Source organism: Ipomoea nil, unplaced genomic scaffold (assembly GCF_001879475.1).
Source record: "Ipomoea nil cultivar Tokyo-kokei standard unplaced genomic scaffold, Asagao_1.1 scaffold2705, whole genome shotgun sequence".
Taxonomy (NCBI): Eukaryota; Viridiplantae; Streptophyta; class Magnoliopsida; order Solanales; family Convolvulaceae; genus Ipomoea; species Ipomoea nil.
The window spans coordinates 3,016,902-3,032,045 of record NW_017619133.1 but is presented as its reverse complement, the minus strand read 5'-3'; the positions used below and the strand labels follow the sequence as shown (position 1 = coordinate 3,032,045).

Sequence of the window (15,144 nt, the reverse complement as noted above, 5' to 3'; positions counted from 1 at the left end):
TTGAGATGGAGTAGATACTTCAATTAATACCATAGACAAACACGATTCCTTATTATTCATACATTATTATTGTTTGACATTCGATAAAGCCAAAGATCAATGCTGTGATTGACCCAGTAATTGATGTTATTCGATAAAGCCAAAGATCAATGTTGTGATTGACCCAATAATTGATGTTCCAAAGGGGAACATATAACTTCAATTAGTCTTATCGTTGTAAGAAAACCATATATTCCAATATTCAACTGACTGAACTATATATATATATATATATATATATATATATATATATAAACACCTACGAACTTAAAGGTTGAAGGCACAACAATGTGCATTGTAAGGCACAACTATGTGCTTTGTATGAATGGACAATGTGCACTGAAAAGCCGAGAAGCTAAGATAAAAATTAAGTCACTTACACAAAAATATCATAATGCAACCGCATTTTTTTTAAAAAATTGCTTCATTCTAGACATTGATATGATCTGAATCAATGGATGAGATAACATCTTATTTTTCACTTTAAGCAATTTTTTTTTTTCCACTTGATCCTTTACACACACATATATATATATAGGAAAAAGTTCAAATGCGGCGGGGTCTTCCCGTGCGGCGGTGCGGCGGAATTTCAGAATACACCAATAGTGTTAACAATATGCACCAACAGTGTAAGGAAAACACACCATAATGAAATGCAATAAAACATCAAAAAATACAAAACAGATCCAAAAAAATACACCATATAACTCACCACCCCCAATGGTGTATTTCCAAACACTGTATGGTGTTTTTACGCACACCTAATGGTGTGTTTTTGGTGATGCGTACCTAATTTGTCTCTGTTTTTTGTGATTTATTTTCATAACGTTGATGGTGTATACTTGTTGAACTATTGGTGATATATGCCGCACCGCCGCACCATAAGACACCGTTGCACCTGAACTCGCATATATATATATATATATATATATATATATATATATATATATATATATATATATATATATATATATATATATAATTTTAAAGAACATTTGGTCTTAAATAAATCACTAATTACTAATTTTAGTTGAATATTATGATCGTTTATGACCTGTGTTGAAGATCATGCATTAGTATTTTCAATAATTATTTCATATTTTCTATCCTACTATGCATTTTTTTTGTCTTTCCATAGTTCTAGTGCACATTGTTTTGCTTTACAGTGCACATTGTTGTGCCTTCAACCTTTAAACCTTTCCATGCACATTTTTGCCTTTTCAGAGTTCCAGTACACATTGTCCCTTCTTCCAGTGCACATTGTTGACTTGTTGTGCCTTCAACCTTTAAGATTGTAGGTGATATATACACACACACACACACACACACACACACACACACATATATATATATATATATATATACATAAAAGAGCATTTGATTTTGAATGAATCACTAATTACTAATTTCAGTTGAATATTATGATCTTTTATGATTTGTGTTGAAGATCATGTATTAAATTTAGTCTTTTCAATAGTTGTTGCATATTTTTGTGCGTTACAGTGCACATTTTTTACTTCTAGTGCACATTGATGTGGCTCACATGTGGCGAATTTTTTTTTTTTTTTTTTTAAGATGAGTTGATGAATGACTAAGATACACCCGCACGTTTCACCTGCGACTTCTTTTTCACTTGAACCCCTCCACACACACACACACACACACACACACACACACACACACACACACACACACACACACACACACACACACACACACACACACACACACACACACACACACACACACACACACACACACACACACACACACACACACACACACACACACACACACATATATATATATATATATATATATATATATATATATATATATATATATATATGGCAAAATTTTGTGTGAGACCTTTTCACGGATCTCGTTCGTAATACGGGTTGAGTCAAAATGAAATGCAATACTTATACTAGCAAATGTAATATTAAATCATAAATAAATTGTTTGTTACTTATATGTGAAAATAGATTTTTGTCAAATGGTCCCTCAACTATTAATCATTCTTAATTTTGCATTTTGACTTTCACTCGACTATTGCTCATTCTTAATTTTACATTTTGACTTTCAATTGCACTAAATGTGGTTTCTCAATTTTCAAAAGCTCACACAATTCAGTCCTCTATTAGGTATTCCATTTACTCAGCATTAAAATGGAGGGCATTTTGATCCGTTAACCCATTTTGTGCCTAATACACTCATAAATAGTTGAGGGACCATTTTGAAAAAAAAAATAATTTTTATTTCATTTATGTTTTTAGACTATCAAATTAAAATTTTTGTAGTTTTTTTTCTCTCAAAAAAATAGGGACCATTTTTGAAAAAAAAATAAAAACTCTTCTATTTATTTTATTTTTGTTTATTCTTATTTTTGTTTTTAGACTCTATCAAATTAAAATTTATATAGATTTTTTTCACACAAATATAAATAGGCAAAATTCACACTCCAACCCCAAAATTTTCAACTTTCTTAATAGACTTTTTCTCTCTGTCTAAACATATAAACTTTTCTTCTATCTCTATGAAGTTTTACGATATGTTTTGTAACTTTCATAAATACTCATATACTTTTTATTTTTATCTTTTTATGTTCATATATATCTAAAAAAAAATTATATTAAAAGTTCAATAAACAATCAATCACTATGTATCACAATAAATATTATTTTTATCATTAAAAATAACTTTTTTTTTATTTACATACTTTGGTTAAATAGCTTCTTTCACATTTAAGTTTATTAATATTCATATATAAAATAAAAACTTCAAAATAGCAAGAACTTGTAATTGTGGTAAAGGAGGCTTTAGGTTTATGATTATTTGTTTTGTGCTAATTATTTTAGCATTTTGTTTGTTTTACGTGTACCTTAACACATATGAAATTGGTAGTCATAGTTGTAAACTCCCTTTAGCATGATATATTGCTTGGTAGCCATAATTTGGAAATAGTAGCTATAGTTTTTACTAACTTTGGAGTGGAACTAATGACCTTGTGAGCTAAGTTAAACCAACTTTCCAAATATATTTTTCAACATTTTGCCACTGACCGAGAAGTGGAGTGCACTTCTCGGTTCCAAGAAGTACCCCCCTTGGCTGTATGACCGAGAAGTAAACTTACCTTCTAATCACAAGCGAGAGTTTAATTTTTGACTCAGTTGAGAAGTTTACGGGAAAAACTTACATTCAGATCCACACATTTTCCTACATTTTTCACTCTCTTGGAGTCTAAACTGGAAACAATAATAATGATATTTTCAACGATAAAAATAATATTTATTGTGATATACAGTTATAGATTGTCTATTGAACTTTAAGTATGTCACATAATCTCCATATTAAGTTTTTAACTATTGGAAGGGAATGTGAGATACCCTCCAATTTCTTATGTAATCTCACATTCTCTTGTCTTATTACTAATTTTGGGCTTTTGGCATTTTAATCAATTTGTCTTGTTTACCGTTGTCTTATTTAAATACCTTAATTTTAAACCAAACATAGAAATCTAACATTCCCTAAGGTAATCTACATTTCGTGAACCAAATGCCCCCTTAAGGTGTGTCATTTTAACACTTAAGTGTGACATTTTAACACTGAATGTGCGTATTTTCAAGCTTAAGGTGCGTCATTTTAACACTTAAGGTGCGTCAATTCAACACTTAAGATGCGTTAAGGTGCAACAGTTCAATAATGGTAGGAGGATAATGCATCCCGTTCAACGAAATACGATTGTTTTTAAAAAAAAAAGTTTCCTAGATTTGTGCCGTTGATCTAAATTAGATCAACGGCTCAGATCTCACTCCATCTTTCACCTGGGAAACTCTTCGCACGTAAACCATACCATCTCTCTCTCTCTCTCTCTCTCTTTCTATATATATATATATATATATATATATATATATATATAGTTATTGGTTCAAATGAGGACAAGACTTCCCGTGCAGCTGGTGCGAATTGCACCATTAGGTATGCATAAATACACCACACATTGTTCAAAAATGCACCAAAATAAAATCCACAAATGCACTACACACCAAAAAAAAAATGCACCACACCTAATGATGCATTTTCTAACACTTTGTGGTGCATTTATGTGTACCTAATGGTGCATAACCGCATAGCCGCACGGAATATATATATATATATATATATATATATATATATATATATATATATATCCTAACTATAATAAAGCCAAAATTCCCGCCCAACCATTACGACGCCGTTTTGTTTTGTTTTGTTTTTTTTTTTTTTTTTTTTTCTGTTTCGCAAATCAAATGGGAGACGTGTGTTAGGCCTGAAATTTAGGGGAGTGGGCTATTGGCTATTGCGTGTGAAATTACTTTTTTTTTCCCTGTTTCACAATTCAATTGGGAGACGTGTGTTAGGCCTGAAATTTAGGGGAGTGGGCTATTGGCTATTGCGTGTAAAATTAGTCTAAATGGGTATGGAAGTGTTAAAGTACAAATATTGTGTATTATTTTATATACATTACCCAGCCGACTTCTACACCTATACATCTACACATATAGACCCTTTGCTTATATATAGAAAAGGGTTACAAGGAAATAAAAAACGAGTGCTGCAAATCCTGCAATCTGCTTTAGATGCTTCAACTGTAAAGCACAACAATTGAAGCTTGATGTCTAGCACTTTGTTCTTGGGTCTCAAATTCATCTTTATCACACCCGAAATGTCATGAGTACTTTTAGAGCACACATATGAGCTGTCTAAATCAAGAATAAAAAAACAATCAAAAGCATGAAATGCTTATTTCATGGAAAGTAAGTCTTTGCTATTCGTCTTGCAATGCAGAGTTGTTGCTTTTTTATTATTCATCTTAGTTGAAATATTGTGTTCTGTAGATTGTGAGGTTTGCTACAAAATTGGATTTCACCATACTTTCAAGGAGTTTGTTGAGTTTAAGAATAGGTCACTGTTAGTGCACTACTTTTTTTTCTCTACAAAATATGTGGTAGGTGTGGTTGAGAGGGGAAAATATTACTTAGAAAGGGCATATATAGAGATGAAAATGAATGAAGTGAATGTGTCTGTGGACTTCCGACAATGAATAAGTTGGCTGATGAAATTGTCAATAAACAAAAGTAATGTTCAATTAATATGTACTCTGCTTCTGTTTTTCATTTCTCTCTGTGTGGTGGGGTAGTAGGATAATTTTTTTAAAAAAAAAAAAAAAAAAAGATCTATCCAATGATTGAAAGTAGTTACTCCAAAGAAGACCTCATTCTCATGACATTCGCCTTTTTCTTTTATGGATTATGGAATAGAGGATAGGCTGATAGGGGGTAGTAATGACTGGGATTTGATCTAGGTTTAGTTTTTCTATAAAAAAAAATTAAAATTGTGTTGAAACTTATAAATCTAGGGTAGAAATGTATAGAGATGTTTGGTTCTTTTTTATTCTGTTTTATCTATTCACATGTATTATGATAAAATCCATATTATTATTTTAGGTAGGAACAATGGTGTTAGGAGACACAAAAAAAAAAAAATGGCATTAGACTCCTTTATCATCACTTGCTAGCAACTTTCAATTGTTAGTGTTTTTGCTTTTAAAATAAATTAAATTTAGAAAAACTCTATATCTTTTGTATAATTGAGTAGGTTACAAGTTACACAATACCCAATACACACAATCTATTCACTTTCCCCATACAGCAAGCCCTACTACCATGCAGTAATAATTGATAATACACATTGATTACCCTATAGTAATAAATATTGAGTTATGACATTCAAGAAAGAAATATGTGCAATGCATATTCATTTTGAAGCAACAACTTTTTCATCTGAATAGTTAACAGAGACAAGCAAAATGAAAAGGTTGAAGGGATCAACTACCATAGGGAGAATGTTGAAGATAAAGGTATCATGAAAGCATACCTGGTGTGCTAGGTTTGACTATTTTCCTGCTTTGCTTTCCATGAGACTTAATTCTGCACCATATTTTGCATAGTCAATGATACACAGATGTTAGGAAATGTTTTTTTTTCCCTTATTTTGTTAGTCCTTAATTATTTTCCATTCCCATTATGCATGCTTAAAATTTATTTATTTTCTCTTATATTCTACCATTGAATTGTTATTTGTAATTGTGTGATTTTGTCTTTTTGTGTGGTGTATATGTACATGCAAAGAAAAATATATCAATTATAAAAGAAATTACATTTTAACGGTTCGTGTTTCCTGCAAATCTCTGTTCTTGGTCACTCTTACACAGTTGAATTTTCTCCGTCAGTGTCCAAGATTATGAGGGAAAATTTCATACAGAGAATAGAAGTGTCAGATTTTGCATCTGAAATCATAAATCCTAATTAACAATTTATTCAAACTGGGCAGAGATTGTCCACAATACAGTATACAAACTATAGAAAATAAAGAAAAAGGCTGTTTACTTGCTTTCCGGTCAGACCTGTTGGTCTTTGGTGACGCTCCCTCATCTTCTACCTCTAATTGACTAAGCTCTTAGAGATGTACTCAGTCAGACATTTCTGTAGTATTGTGTGTTTGTGAAATAAAACTGGAAAAAATGAAATAAAAAAGGGTGTTAAAAATGGAGGCATCAAGATGAATTATCATCCTGGAGCAAAAGGCGTCAACTTCACCAGACAAAAAAATAAAAAAGAAACAACGAATTGAAGCTCTGTAGTTGCAGCTGTGGTACGGTTTCTAAATTGGTAGAGAGAAGGCAGAGGAAATGCTTTCAGACAGAGATGGGTGGATTTGCGTAGGATTAGGGTTTGGGGTTGATTTTATATGTGGGCTTTTAGTGGTTTTGGGTTGGGTTATAGATTGGGCTTCTTGCTTGGGCTAAAACAAAATGTATATATTAATATGTATAGTTTTGACCAGGATTAGTAGTAATTATTATGGTTCACACAAGCTGTGTAAACCATTTTTTGTATACAATAAAATAATGAACATTTAATGTATATTCAGTACACAAATAATGTACTTTTAGTACATAAAAATTTGCTTTCTTTTATGGTCCATACAATATTATGTGAACCATGATCTACACAATAATTTGTCATTTAGTAGATATGATTTATTTTAAATAAAAAAATTATATTTTATATGTTTTTAATTTTTATGCTTTATTATTGTAATACTTATATACTTAATAATGTTAATTAAGAATGTCTTGTGATTTTATTTATACTCAATTGATGTAGAAAATATATGATGGCCAAGTGCACCCCAATATTTTATGTTTTTATTTAAATCCTATTTCAATAGGCTATAGCATTATGATACCACATCTTTCAAAATACATTATATATATACAAAATTCTAACTGTGCATCGCATGGGTCACGGGTGGAATACTAGATAATGATCATGCAGGTACTATGGTGTTGGTCCCTCGAATGGCTATGACAGTATCAGATCTAAGATTGTCATTCAAGTTTAAGAGAAGACAATTCTCATTAATGTTTTTATATGCAATAAATAAAAGTCATGACAAACGTTATCCCATGTTGGATTGCTACTCAATAAGTCAATTTTTGTACACGGACAGTTATATGTAGGTCCACCTAGAGTAAGCAATTCTAAAAGTCTCAAGATTTTGATCTGTAATGAGTTAGGCGATATTTATAATTCAACCACTAATGTAGTTTACAAAGAGGTCTTTGATAATTTGTAATTTAAAATAATTTCAGATTTTATAACACGTATTAATGCTTATTATTACTTTTTTTGAAAACCTAATGTTTATTACTTAGTATGTTTAAATCCTAAATTTAAAATCCTACAAGAATTGTAATATCCACATAAAAAAAGGATTATCTTATAATAAACAATAATAAGTTCATTAATGTTAAAATTTTAATCCGTGCATCGCACGGGTATCATACTAGTATATATATATATTCAAATGAGAACATTATCCTCGTATAAAAAGTGAGTACTGATCATAATTGTTCATTAGGTTTCATTTATGGTTGAGAGATTTTTAGTAAAAACAAAAATAATGTCAATTTTATAACTATTACAAACTTTGAAGTTTGCAATTTTTATAAAACTAACTTCACTTATTTTTTCCTTATTTTTAGTAACATTCAACTATTAATGAGTTCTTCTATATGGACTCTCAAATCTTATTCTCTAAATTTTATTTCATGATGTGGCACACATTGATAAGCTATTGTTTTATGTGGACCCCAATGCAAGTGTCTACATCATGTTTTTGTGTGTAGAAGTAAAAATTGGGATTAAAAATGAGAATACACATAGTACTTTCCACTATTAATCTACTTAAATGGAGGAATTAAATTAATGAAAAAAATTTATTTTTGGTCCCTTGACTGTTATACATGTATCGAATTTTGTCTTAAATTATTGATAATTTCCAATTAGGTGCATGACTATGTAATTTGTATCACATTTGGTCCTTCACTATTAATATTTTCAAATTAGGTGAATGACTTTGTAATTTGTATCATATTTCATCCTACCATCCAATTTTCTGCTCAAATATTGTCAGAATTTCAACAAGAAAAATAATTTTTAGGTAATAATTGGCTATTTTTTTTCGTTTAACTTCCAGCAATGGTTGACCGGAAATCTTACTAGAAAATTGGATGGCAGAACTAAATGTGATACAAATTATATAATCATGAACCTAATTTGAAAATATTAATAATCAAGGACCAAATTTGATACATGTAGAATAATCAATGGACCAAAAGTAATTTTTTTTCTAAATTAATCATCACTTTTTACTAAGTGCTTGTTTGGTTGGATGTAATTTGGTTGTAATTGCATTGCAATTTGTTTCCCCTATCAATTACGTTGTTTGGTTGGAGGGAATTGTAATTCCCTCCCTTGGCTGAATTGTAATTCATGGCCCCTACCTAAGAATTGCAATTCGATGGTGAAATGGAGAAATATAGTACTGTGAAGACATTTTTGTCCCTGTAATTATTCTCATCCCATCTAATCCTTCCCTCACAAAAGGCATTTCAATCATTATATTACTTATTCACTTTCAATTCCATGTAATCCTATTACTGTATACCAAACACTGTAATTTGAATTCCTACTTTATTTCCACATTATTCTTTTCCCATCAAATTACAATTCATTTCCCCCTTAATTCCTTCATTCCAACCAAATTGTAAAATCCTCAACCAAATTTATATATATATATTTCACTCGAAATTATTTAACGAGAGGGTGGATATATGAAAATGTTTAAAATGTTGTGCAAAAGGTTAATGACGACAGAGTGACAGACGATGAGAGAGAAATAATGGTATATGATGGATATAGGATATGAACGTCAACATCAAGCTACATTTGTGGTCACGCCAATCTTGTTCTACTTCTACACCAATTTCCTTTATCCTTAAGGATTGGACTACATATCCATTTCACTTTTTGTATTTTACTCACTTACAAAATTTCTAACTCATATACGCCTAACCTTTTGTGTAAGACAGAAATTGGAGAAAATAATAATTTCTACTTCAATTATACTTTAAGCTTTTATATTTGAACCTGTAGTATGACATAATCATAGTTCTAACATATTTAAGTTTAAAGTCTCCCGAGATCATCAAATCATCTTGTAAGACTAATCTTAGCCATGAAAATAACAATGCCAGTTAAAATTTAAATCCATCTGCTGCAGCATTGAACACACAGCAAAAGTTAAGAGACTGTTATACTTACTACATTGAAAACAAGTTAATTTTGTTCATGTTTCGCAGCTATTTCTGCATTTTACTTGTAGAATTCAAAGTCAGTATCAGGCTTCTTAACATTTGTCCTGTACCCCTTCTCGAAGTCCTTGGGGAGAATGACGTATCGGTTCTTTCGTACTGCATGCATTCCTGCTTCTTGACAAATCGCAGCAATCTGCCAAACCACCAATGTTGTTTCAAACCAAACCATTAAATTTTCACATATACACATGTATCTAAAATTAAATAAATGTATCGGAAACAAACCTCAGCAGCGCTAATCTTATCTGGCCGAGAAACATAGTCCTCCAAGTCTACCTCATCGCCTAAATTCATTTTTGCAGTACACACCTGCCAAATTCAGCCATTATTAGTTATTTTTAGCTCTTATTTTAGATTCTTCTTTTCATTCTTTTGGGGGGTGGGGAGTGGTGGTTGGGTTGGGAGAATACTGCAAAATATGAATTATGAAACTATGAAGTGATGAAATTATCAACATCACAGCAAATCAACCTGGAACACAAGCCTCTTTTGACGTCTATCTGGCAATGGAAATTCAATCTTTCGGTCAAGCCTTCCAGGACGCAAAAGAGCAGGGTCCAATGTATCTGCTCGATTAGTTGCCATTATAACTTTCACATTAACTGTCTGGTCAAACCCATCCATCTGCACGTTTGAAACTCATAAGCAAAGGAAAGTACAGGACAACTACTTAAGAAATGCTAGATCTGGAGCAAGAAGGACTACCTGATTTAGTAACTCCATTAGAATACGCTGAACTTCTCTATCAGCTCCGGTCTGAGCATCAAACCTAGCAGTGGCAATTGCATCTACCTCATCGATAAAAATGATTGCTGGGGCATTTTCTTTGGCAAGGCGGAAAACATCACGAACCATACGAGGACCCTGCAAAAATTATGACTAGTGAGATAAAAATACTTTAGCTGCTATATATAAAGATGCCTGTGCGTCAATGCCCTAGGAATTAAACACACACCCAAGTAGAATGCTATTAAGAGTTGGAAATTTATTTGCATCTAGATGAGTAATTCAGCTGATAGGGGAAAAGATGATGATTGTTCAAAACTGAGTCATAACGGATACAACTAAACTAATGATAAATACGGAGTAATAAATAACTGAACCCTCCATCACGACTTCTATGGAACAGCCCAAACAGGGACACAAATTAACCAAGAAATGTTTGAATCAACAAAGCCTGTGACTCTGTGGACAATGTACAATATTGAATTGTTCAAGAAGCAAGTAAAAATACATTAAGACTTCATAAAAATATAATTTTGGATGTAATGTAACAGAGACAGATTTTTTTATAATTAAAAAGAATTCTCATTTGGAATTAGATGAAATCTAAATATAAACATCAGAGCAAGAATTAGTCTAAAAAATGCACGTAAGCATACCTCACCCAAGTACTTCTGTACAAATTCTGAGCCCACAACCCTTATAAAAGCTGCAGTTGTATGATTAGCAACAGCCTTAGCAAGCATGGTTTTTCCAGTACCTGGTGGACCATAGAGCAAGACACCACGGGGAGGATCTATACCAATTTGCTTGTACAGTTCATGGTGAGTCAAAGGCAACTCCACTGCTTCACGTATTTCCTGCTTCTGAATGTCACATCCCCCAATATCCTGGTAATGTTTTAAGATAAGTAAAGAAAAAAAAATCAAATCAACTGGCAAGATAAGGAGCACAGATATATACATATGATTTATATACATTACAGTCCATGTAACAAGAAAGCTGTTTGGGTGTTCATCCTAATTATACCTATGACAACACTAAATGCAATAATATTAAGCTCCAAAGTCTCACAGTTAAGGCCATAAAGTGGAAGATAATGGCGTTAGAAGTATTCAAGTATTCAACCCCTCCAAAACAAAATGAAAGAAATCAAAAACAGTAAGGAATGATACTAATATAAGATTATATGAAGTGCTGACAGCATTTGACAGCCCTCACAACATGAAAACATGGTACATTACACTTCAACTGTCCTTCCTCCATTATGGTAACTAATTTATTGCCGGTTTCACCCACATCGATTGGAGCTTATTTAATCCAAAAATTGAAGTGGGATAAAGACTTTTCAAAAGCCAAATAAGTGGCAAAAGACTCTCCTCCAAGAAACTCCACAATTAAGACTTTTTACAAAAGACAATTTTTGAATGACTTTCAACTGGACCAAACAAGCACATGTTTGGCCAAAGCTTGCTAAGTGGTGGTGTAGATAGGTCCTATTGGATGTGTTATATTTTGTAATTGTATATGTATCTTCTTATTTGCATGAAAATTATTTCACATTTTGATTTTCAATTGTTATTGAGAATTGATGAAGATTTAACTATTCTAAGATTAAAAATTAAATATTTAATTTTTTTACTTAAATATTGTGAATTATACTAGTTACACTATTATTTCAACCAAGAAAAAAATACTAATTTGCTTAAAGTCGGGGAATCCCCGTCCCTGAAATTTGCCCACAGGGACAGTGGTAGGGAATGATTTCCTATCCGCGGCGGGGATGGGGAGTATCCTCCCCGCCCCCGCCCAGTTGACATCCACTGTCAAATAACTGAACTTTTGTTTTTCTTAAATTTTCAATTCTGTCCAATGCTTTAAATTTTTCCAATTAAATCAAAACGGTTTCAAATTAGAATCCCTTTGATCCAATATCTATTCTAGGTCAAAACTTAATTGATTTTTCTTGGCATGGTTGCCATCTAATCACTTCTTTGATAAATTGGGATTTTTAAAAATGAACCCAACAGGGCAAACATGTCAACAAAAATCAATTAATTCTAATTTGAAATGTTTGGATTGAACTAAAACTAAAGAGACTGGATAAAATTATAACTTTCACAACAGGATTAGATATTTGGAGCTATTAGAGCTGAAAAGAAATCTTGAAAGAAGTAAAGTCCCGAAACTTACAAGTCTAAACGCTAAGCCATATTCCTAATCTAATTAAAGAAGTAAGAAGTAATGCAATAATCAGTACACGAAAACCTAATCGTTCAATTAAACACAACAGACTTACATTGTAGGTAACATCCGGCTTTTCTGATTGACTTAGCAGCGAAATACTAGAGTCCGCCTCGGGAGGCAACACGTCGACGAGGGCGTTGGAGTGGCGATGAAGCGCGACGGAAGCAGAGGGTTTGAGAAGCTCCCTGTTAATGGTGCTGAGAATCCGAACGTAGTAATTGGAACCAGTGGTGGAGCCGACGATAGAGTTGTTCTGGTCGATCATCTCCATAAACTGCCCAATTACAAGCGGCACCGACTGGATCCGCTTAACCTCCTCCTGCGCTCGGAGGTGCTCTCGCCTCAGGTTCTTCAGTTCATCCTTGACGTATTCCTCTTGTATCTCGATGAATTCCAACTGTCTCTGCAGCGATTTCAGCCGCGCGTAGAGATCGTCCTCGGCGTCGTACGACACGTCCTGAGCGGACGCGTCGGTTCGGGTCGCCGGAACCTCAAAAGAAGGCTTGGGAGTAGGGTTAGGATCCAGAACCATAGGCGTCGCCATTGTTGGAGCTCCTTATCGGCTTGGGGCAGAAGAGTCGGGAGCTTGCAAAGAAGACAATGGAGTAGGAAACAAGAAAAGTTATGCCAGAGTCGAGTCGAGTAATGGGTATTGGATATTTGGGGGTTTTATAATCGCCCCAACGACGTCGTTTGTGCCAATTTATATATTTTACCGGGGCGTTTACTAACTACAAATTTCTGGAAATTTCCAAAAACTGAAAAATAGAAAACAGAAAATAAATAACAGTTTGTTATTAGTAAACAGGTTTTTTAAATAGAAAACAGAGAATGGAACACAGAGAATGAAAACTGAAAAATTAGAAAATAGGAAACATAGATCAGCTTTCTGTTGGTAAACAGGTCCTTAGTTTCTCGTTTCTCATATTTATATACAGTTAATAATATATTTCGGGTACAGAATTCACTCTTAAGGTACAGAATTACGTAACATAAGACACAAAATTGACAATGCAAGAAAAATAGACATGTTATAAATTTACTTATATTCAAATATGATTTAGGTAGATAATTTATGTTCAATAGACATAGAATTTCATAACACAATACATAAATTCATAACATAAGACACATAATATGTTGTGTGTTACACAACTATTAATCTATTCTAGGTACAAAATTCATACCCTTAAAGTACAGAAATTTATAACACAAGACACAAAATTAAACTTACAATGCAAGGCACATACAGTCATACACGTTATACATTTACTTATTTTACACAACTACTAATTTGTGTTAGGTACAAAATTGATACTTTTAAGGTACAAAATTTTATAACACAAGACACAAAAACGCGAAACACAAGACACATACACATACACATGTTATATATTCACTTATTTTCAAATTTGATTTAGGTGGGGAATTTATGTTTTATACACACATAATTTCACAACACAATGCATAAATTCATAAATGAGACACACAATATGTTGTGTATTACATAACTACTAATTTGTTTCAAATACAGAATTCATACTATTAAGGTACAAAATTTACATAATATTTTTGACAGAAACTGACACCGCAAGACACATACACATGTTTTACAGTAAAAAGAAAAATAAAAAAAATAATAAAATCATGTAACGTGAATTGAATAACGAACGGTCTCCATCAAAATTAAAATTCAAAACTACGTCGTTTAGAACCAGACTCTAGTAGTTTTCAATGCACTATGGACCTTGGTCCACAATATAACGATTGTGTCTTTTGTATTCCCCCTACGAAAAGCAATTGTTATATCGTTGCGTCATAAAAAAATCCTTGTTTCGTATGAACAGAATTGTATAGTAGAATACACATAAACTCTTAATACAAAACACATAATCTAACATAATACATACACATAAACTCTTAACATAATACACATAAACAAAAAAAAAAAACAAAAAAACAAAAAAACAAAAAAAAAAAAAACTGTAACGATTGGACGGACGAAACGGTTTCTGTTGTGTCAACTCTTCACCAACTTATAAAAATAATGTTGTTTTGGATCAGAAAGTACAATGCATTGTGCACCCTGATGCACGATATAATTTGCGGAAGGAAAGTGTTTGGGTATGACTTACAGATATTTCGGGCTCTTTTCCATCTCCCTGTAGGCCCAATAGTGAGCCCAAGTAATTTATTAAAGGCCCAATTTATTTCCATTTTCTTTTTATTAAATTATAAGTACCTGCATTTAACGGCAAATTATGCCATGGAAACGTGTTCACCGAGAATAGTGAACACAAGACCAAACGACGTTGTTTTTAGACAAAAAAAATTTTCGCGGATGTGGAGTTAACGGCGCGCGTTGATCAAAT

General features: G+C 32.4%; 1 protein-coding gene and 1 long non-coding RNA gene across 2 annotated transcripts; both read right to left on the bottom strand.

The window, feature by feature from the left end:
* Positions 1–4,551: 4,551 nt before the first annotated feature.
* Positions 4,552–6,369, bottom strand: LOC109156355. Its single transcript, XR_002050006.1, has 3 exons — positions 6,239–6,369; positions 5,956–6,008; positions 4,552–4,781 (listed from the first exon to the last, which is right to left on the bottom strand). It is a non-coding gene; the product is annotated as an uncharacterized LOC109156355 (long non-coding RNA).
* Positions 6,370–9,657: 3,288 nt separating this feature from the next.
* LOC109156435 (26S protease regulatory subunit 6B homolog) lies at positions 9,658–13,428 on the bottom strand. Its single transcript, XM_019304305.1, has 6 exons — positions 12,825–13,428; positions 11,185–11,415; positions 10,508–10,666; positions 10,274–10,426; positions 10,028–10,111; positions 9,658–9,935 (listed from the first exon to the last, which is right to left on the bottom strand). The coding sequence occupies exons 1-6, from the start codon at positions 13,314–13,316 to the stop codon at positions 9,801–9,803; spliced, it is 1,254 nt and encodes a 417-aa protein (XP_019159850.1). The 5' UTR covers positions 13,317–13,428; the 3' UTR covers positions 9,658–9,800.
* Positions 13,429–15,144: the final 1,716 nt, after the last annotated feature.

What these genes read in the sequence shown, in the direction of transcription:
- LOC109156435 (XM_019304305.1), bottom strand. Translation starts at nt 13,316, where the DNA reads ATGGCGACGCCTATGGTTCTGGATCCTAACCCTACTCCCAAGCCTTCT. An exon ending in AGCCGGATGTTACCTACAAT is followed by an intron (nt 11,416 to 12,824) that starts GTAAGTCTGTTG and finishes AAACATTACCAG; the next exon opens with GATATTGGGGGATGTGACAT. An exon ending in TACAGAAGTACTTGGGTGAG is followed by an intron (nt 10,667 to 11,184) that starts GTATGCTTACGT and finishes TAATTTTTGCAG; the next exon opens with GGTCCTCGTATGGTTCGTGA.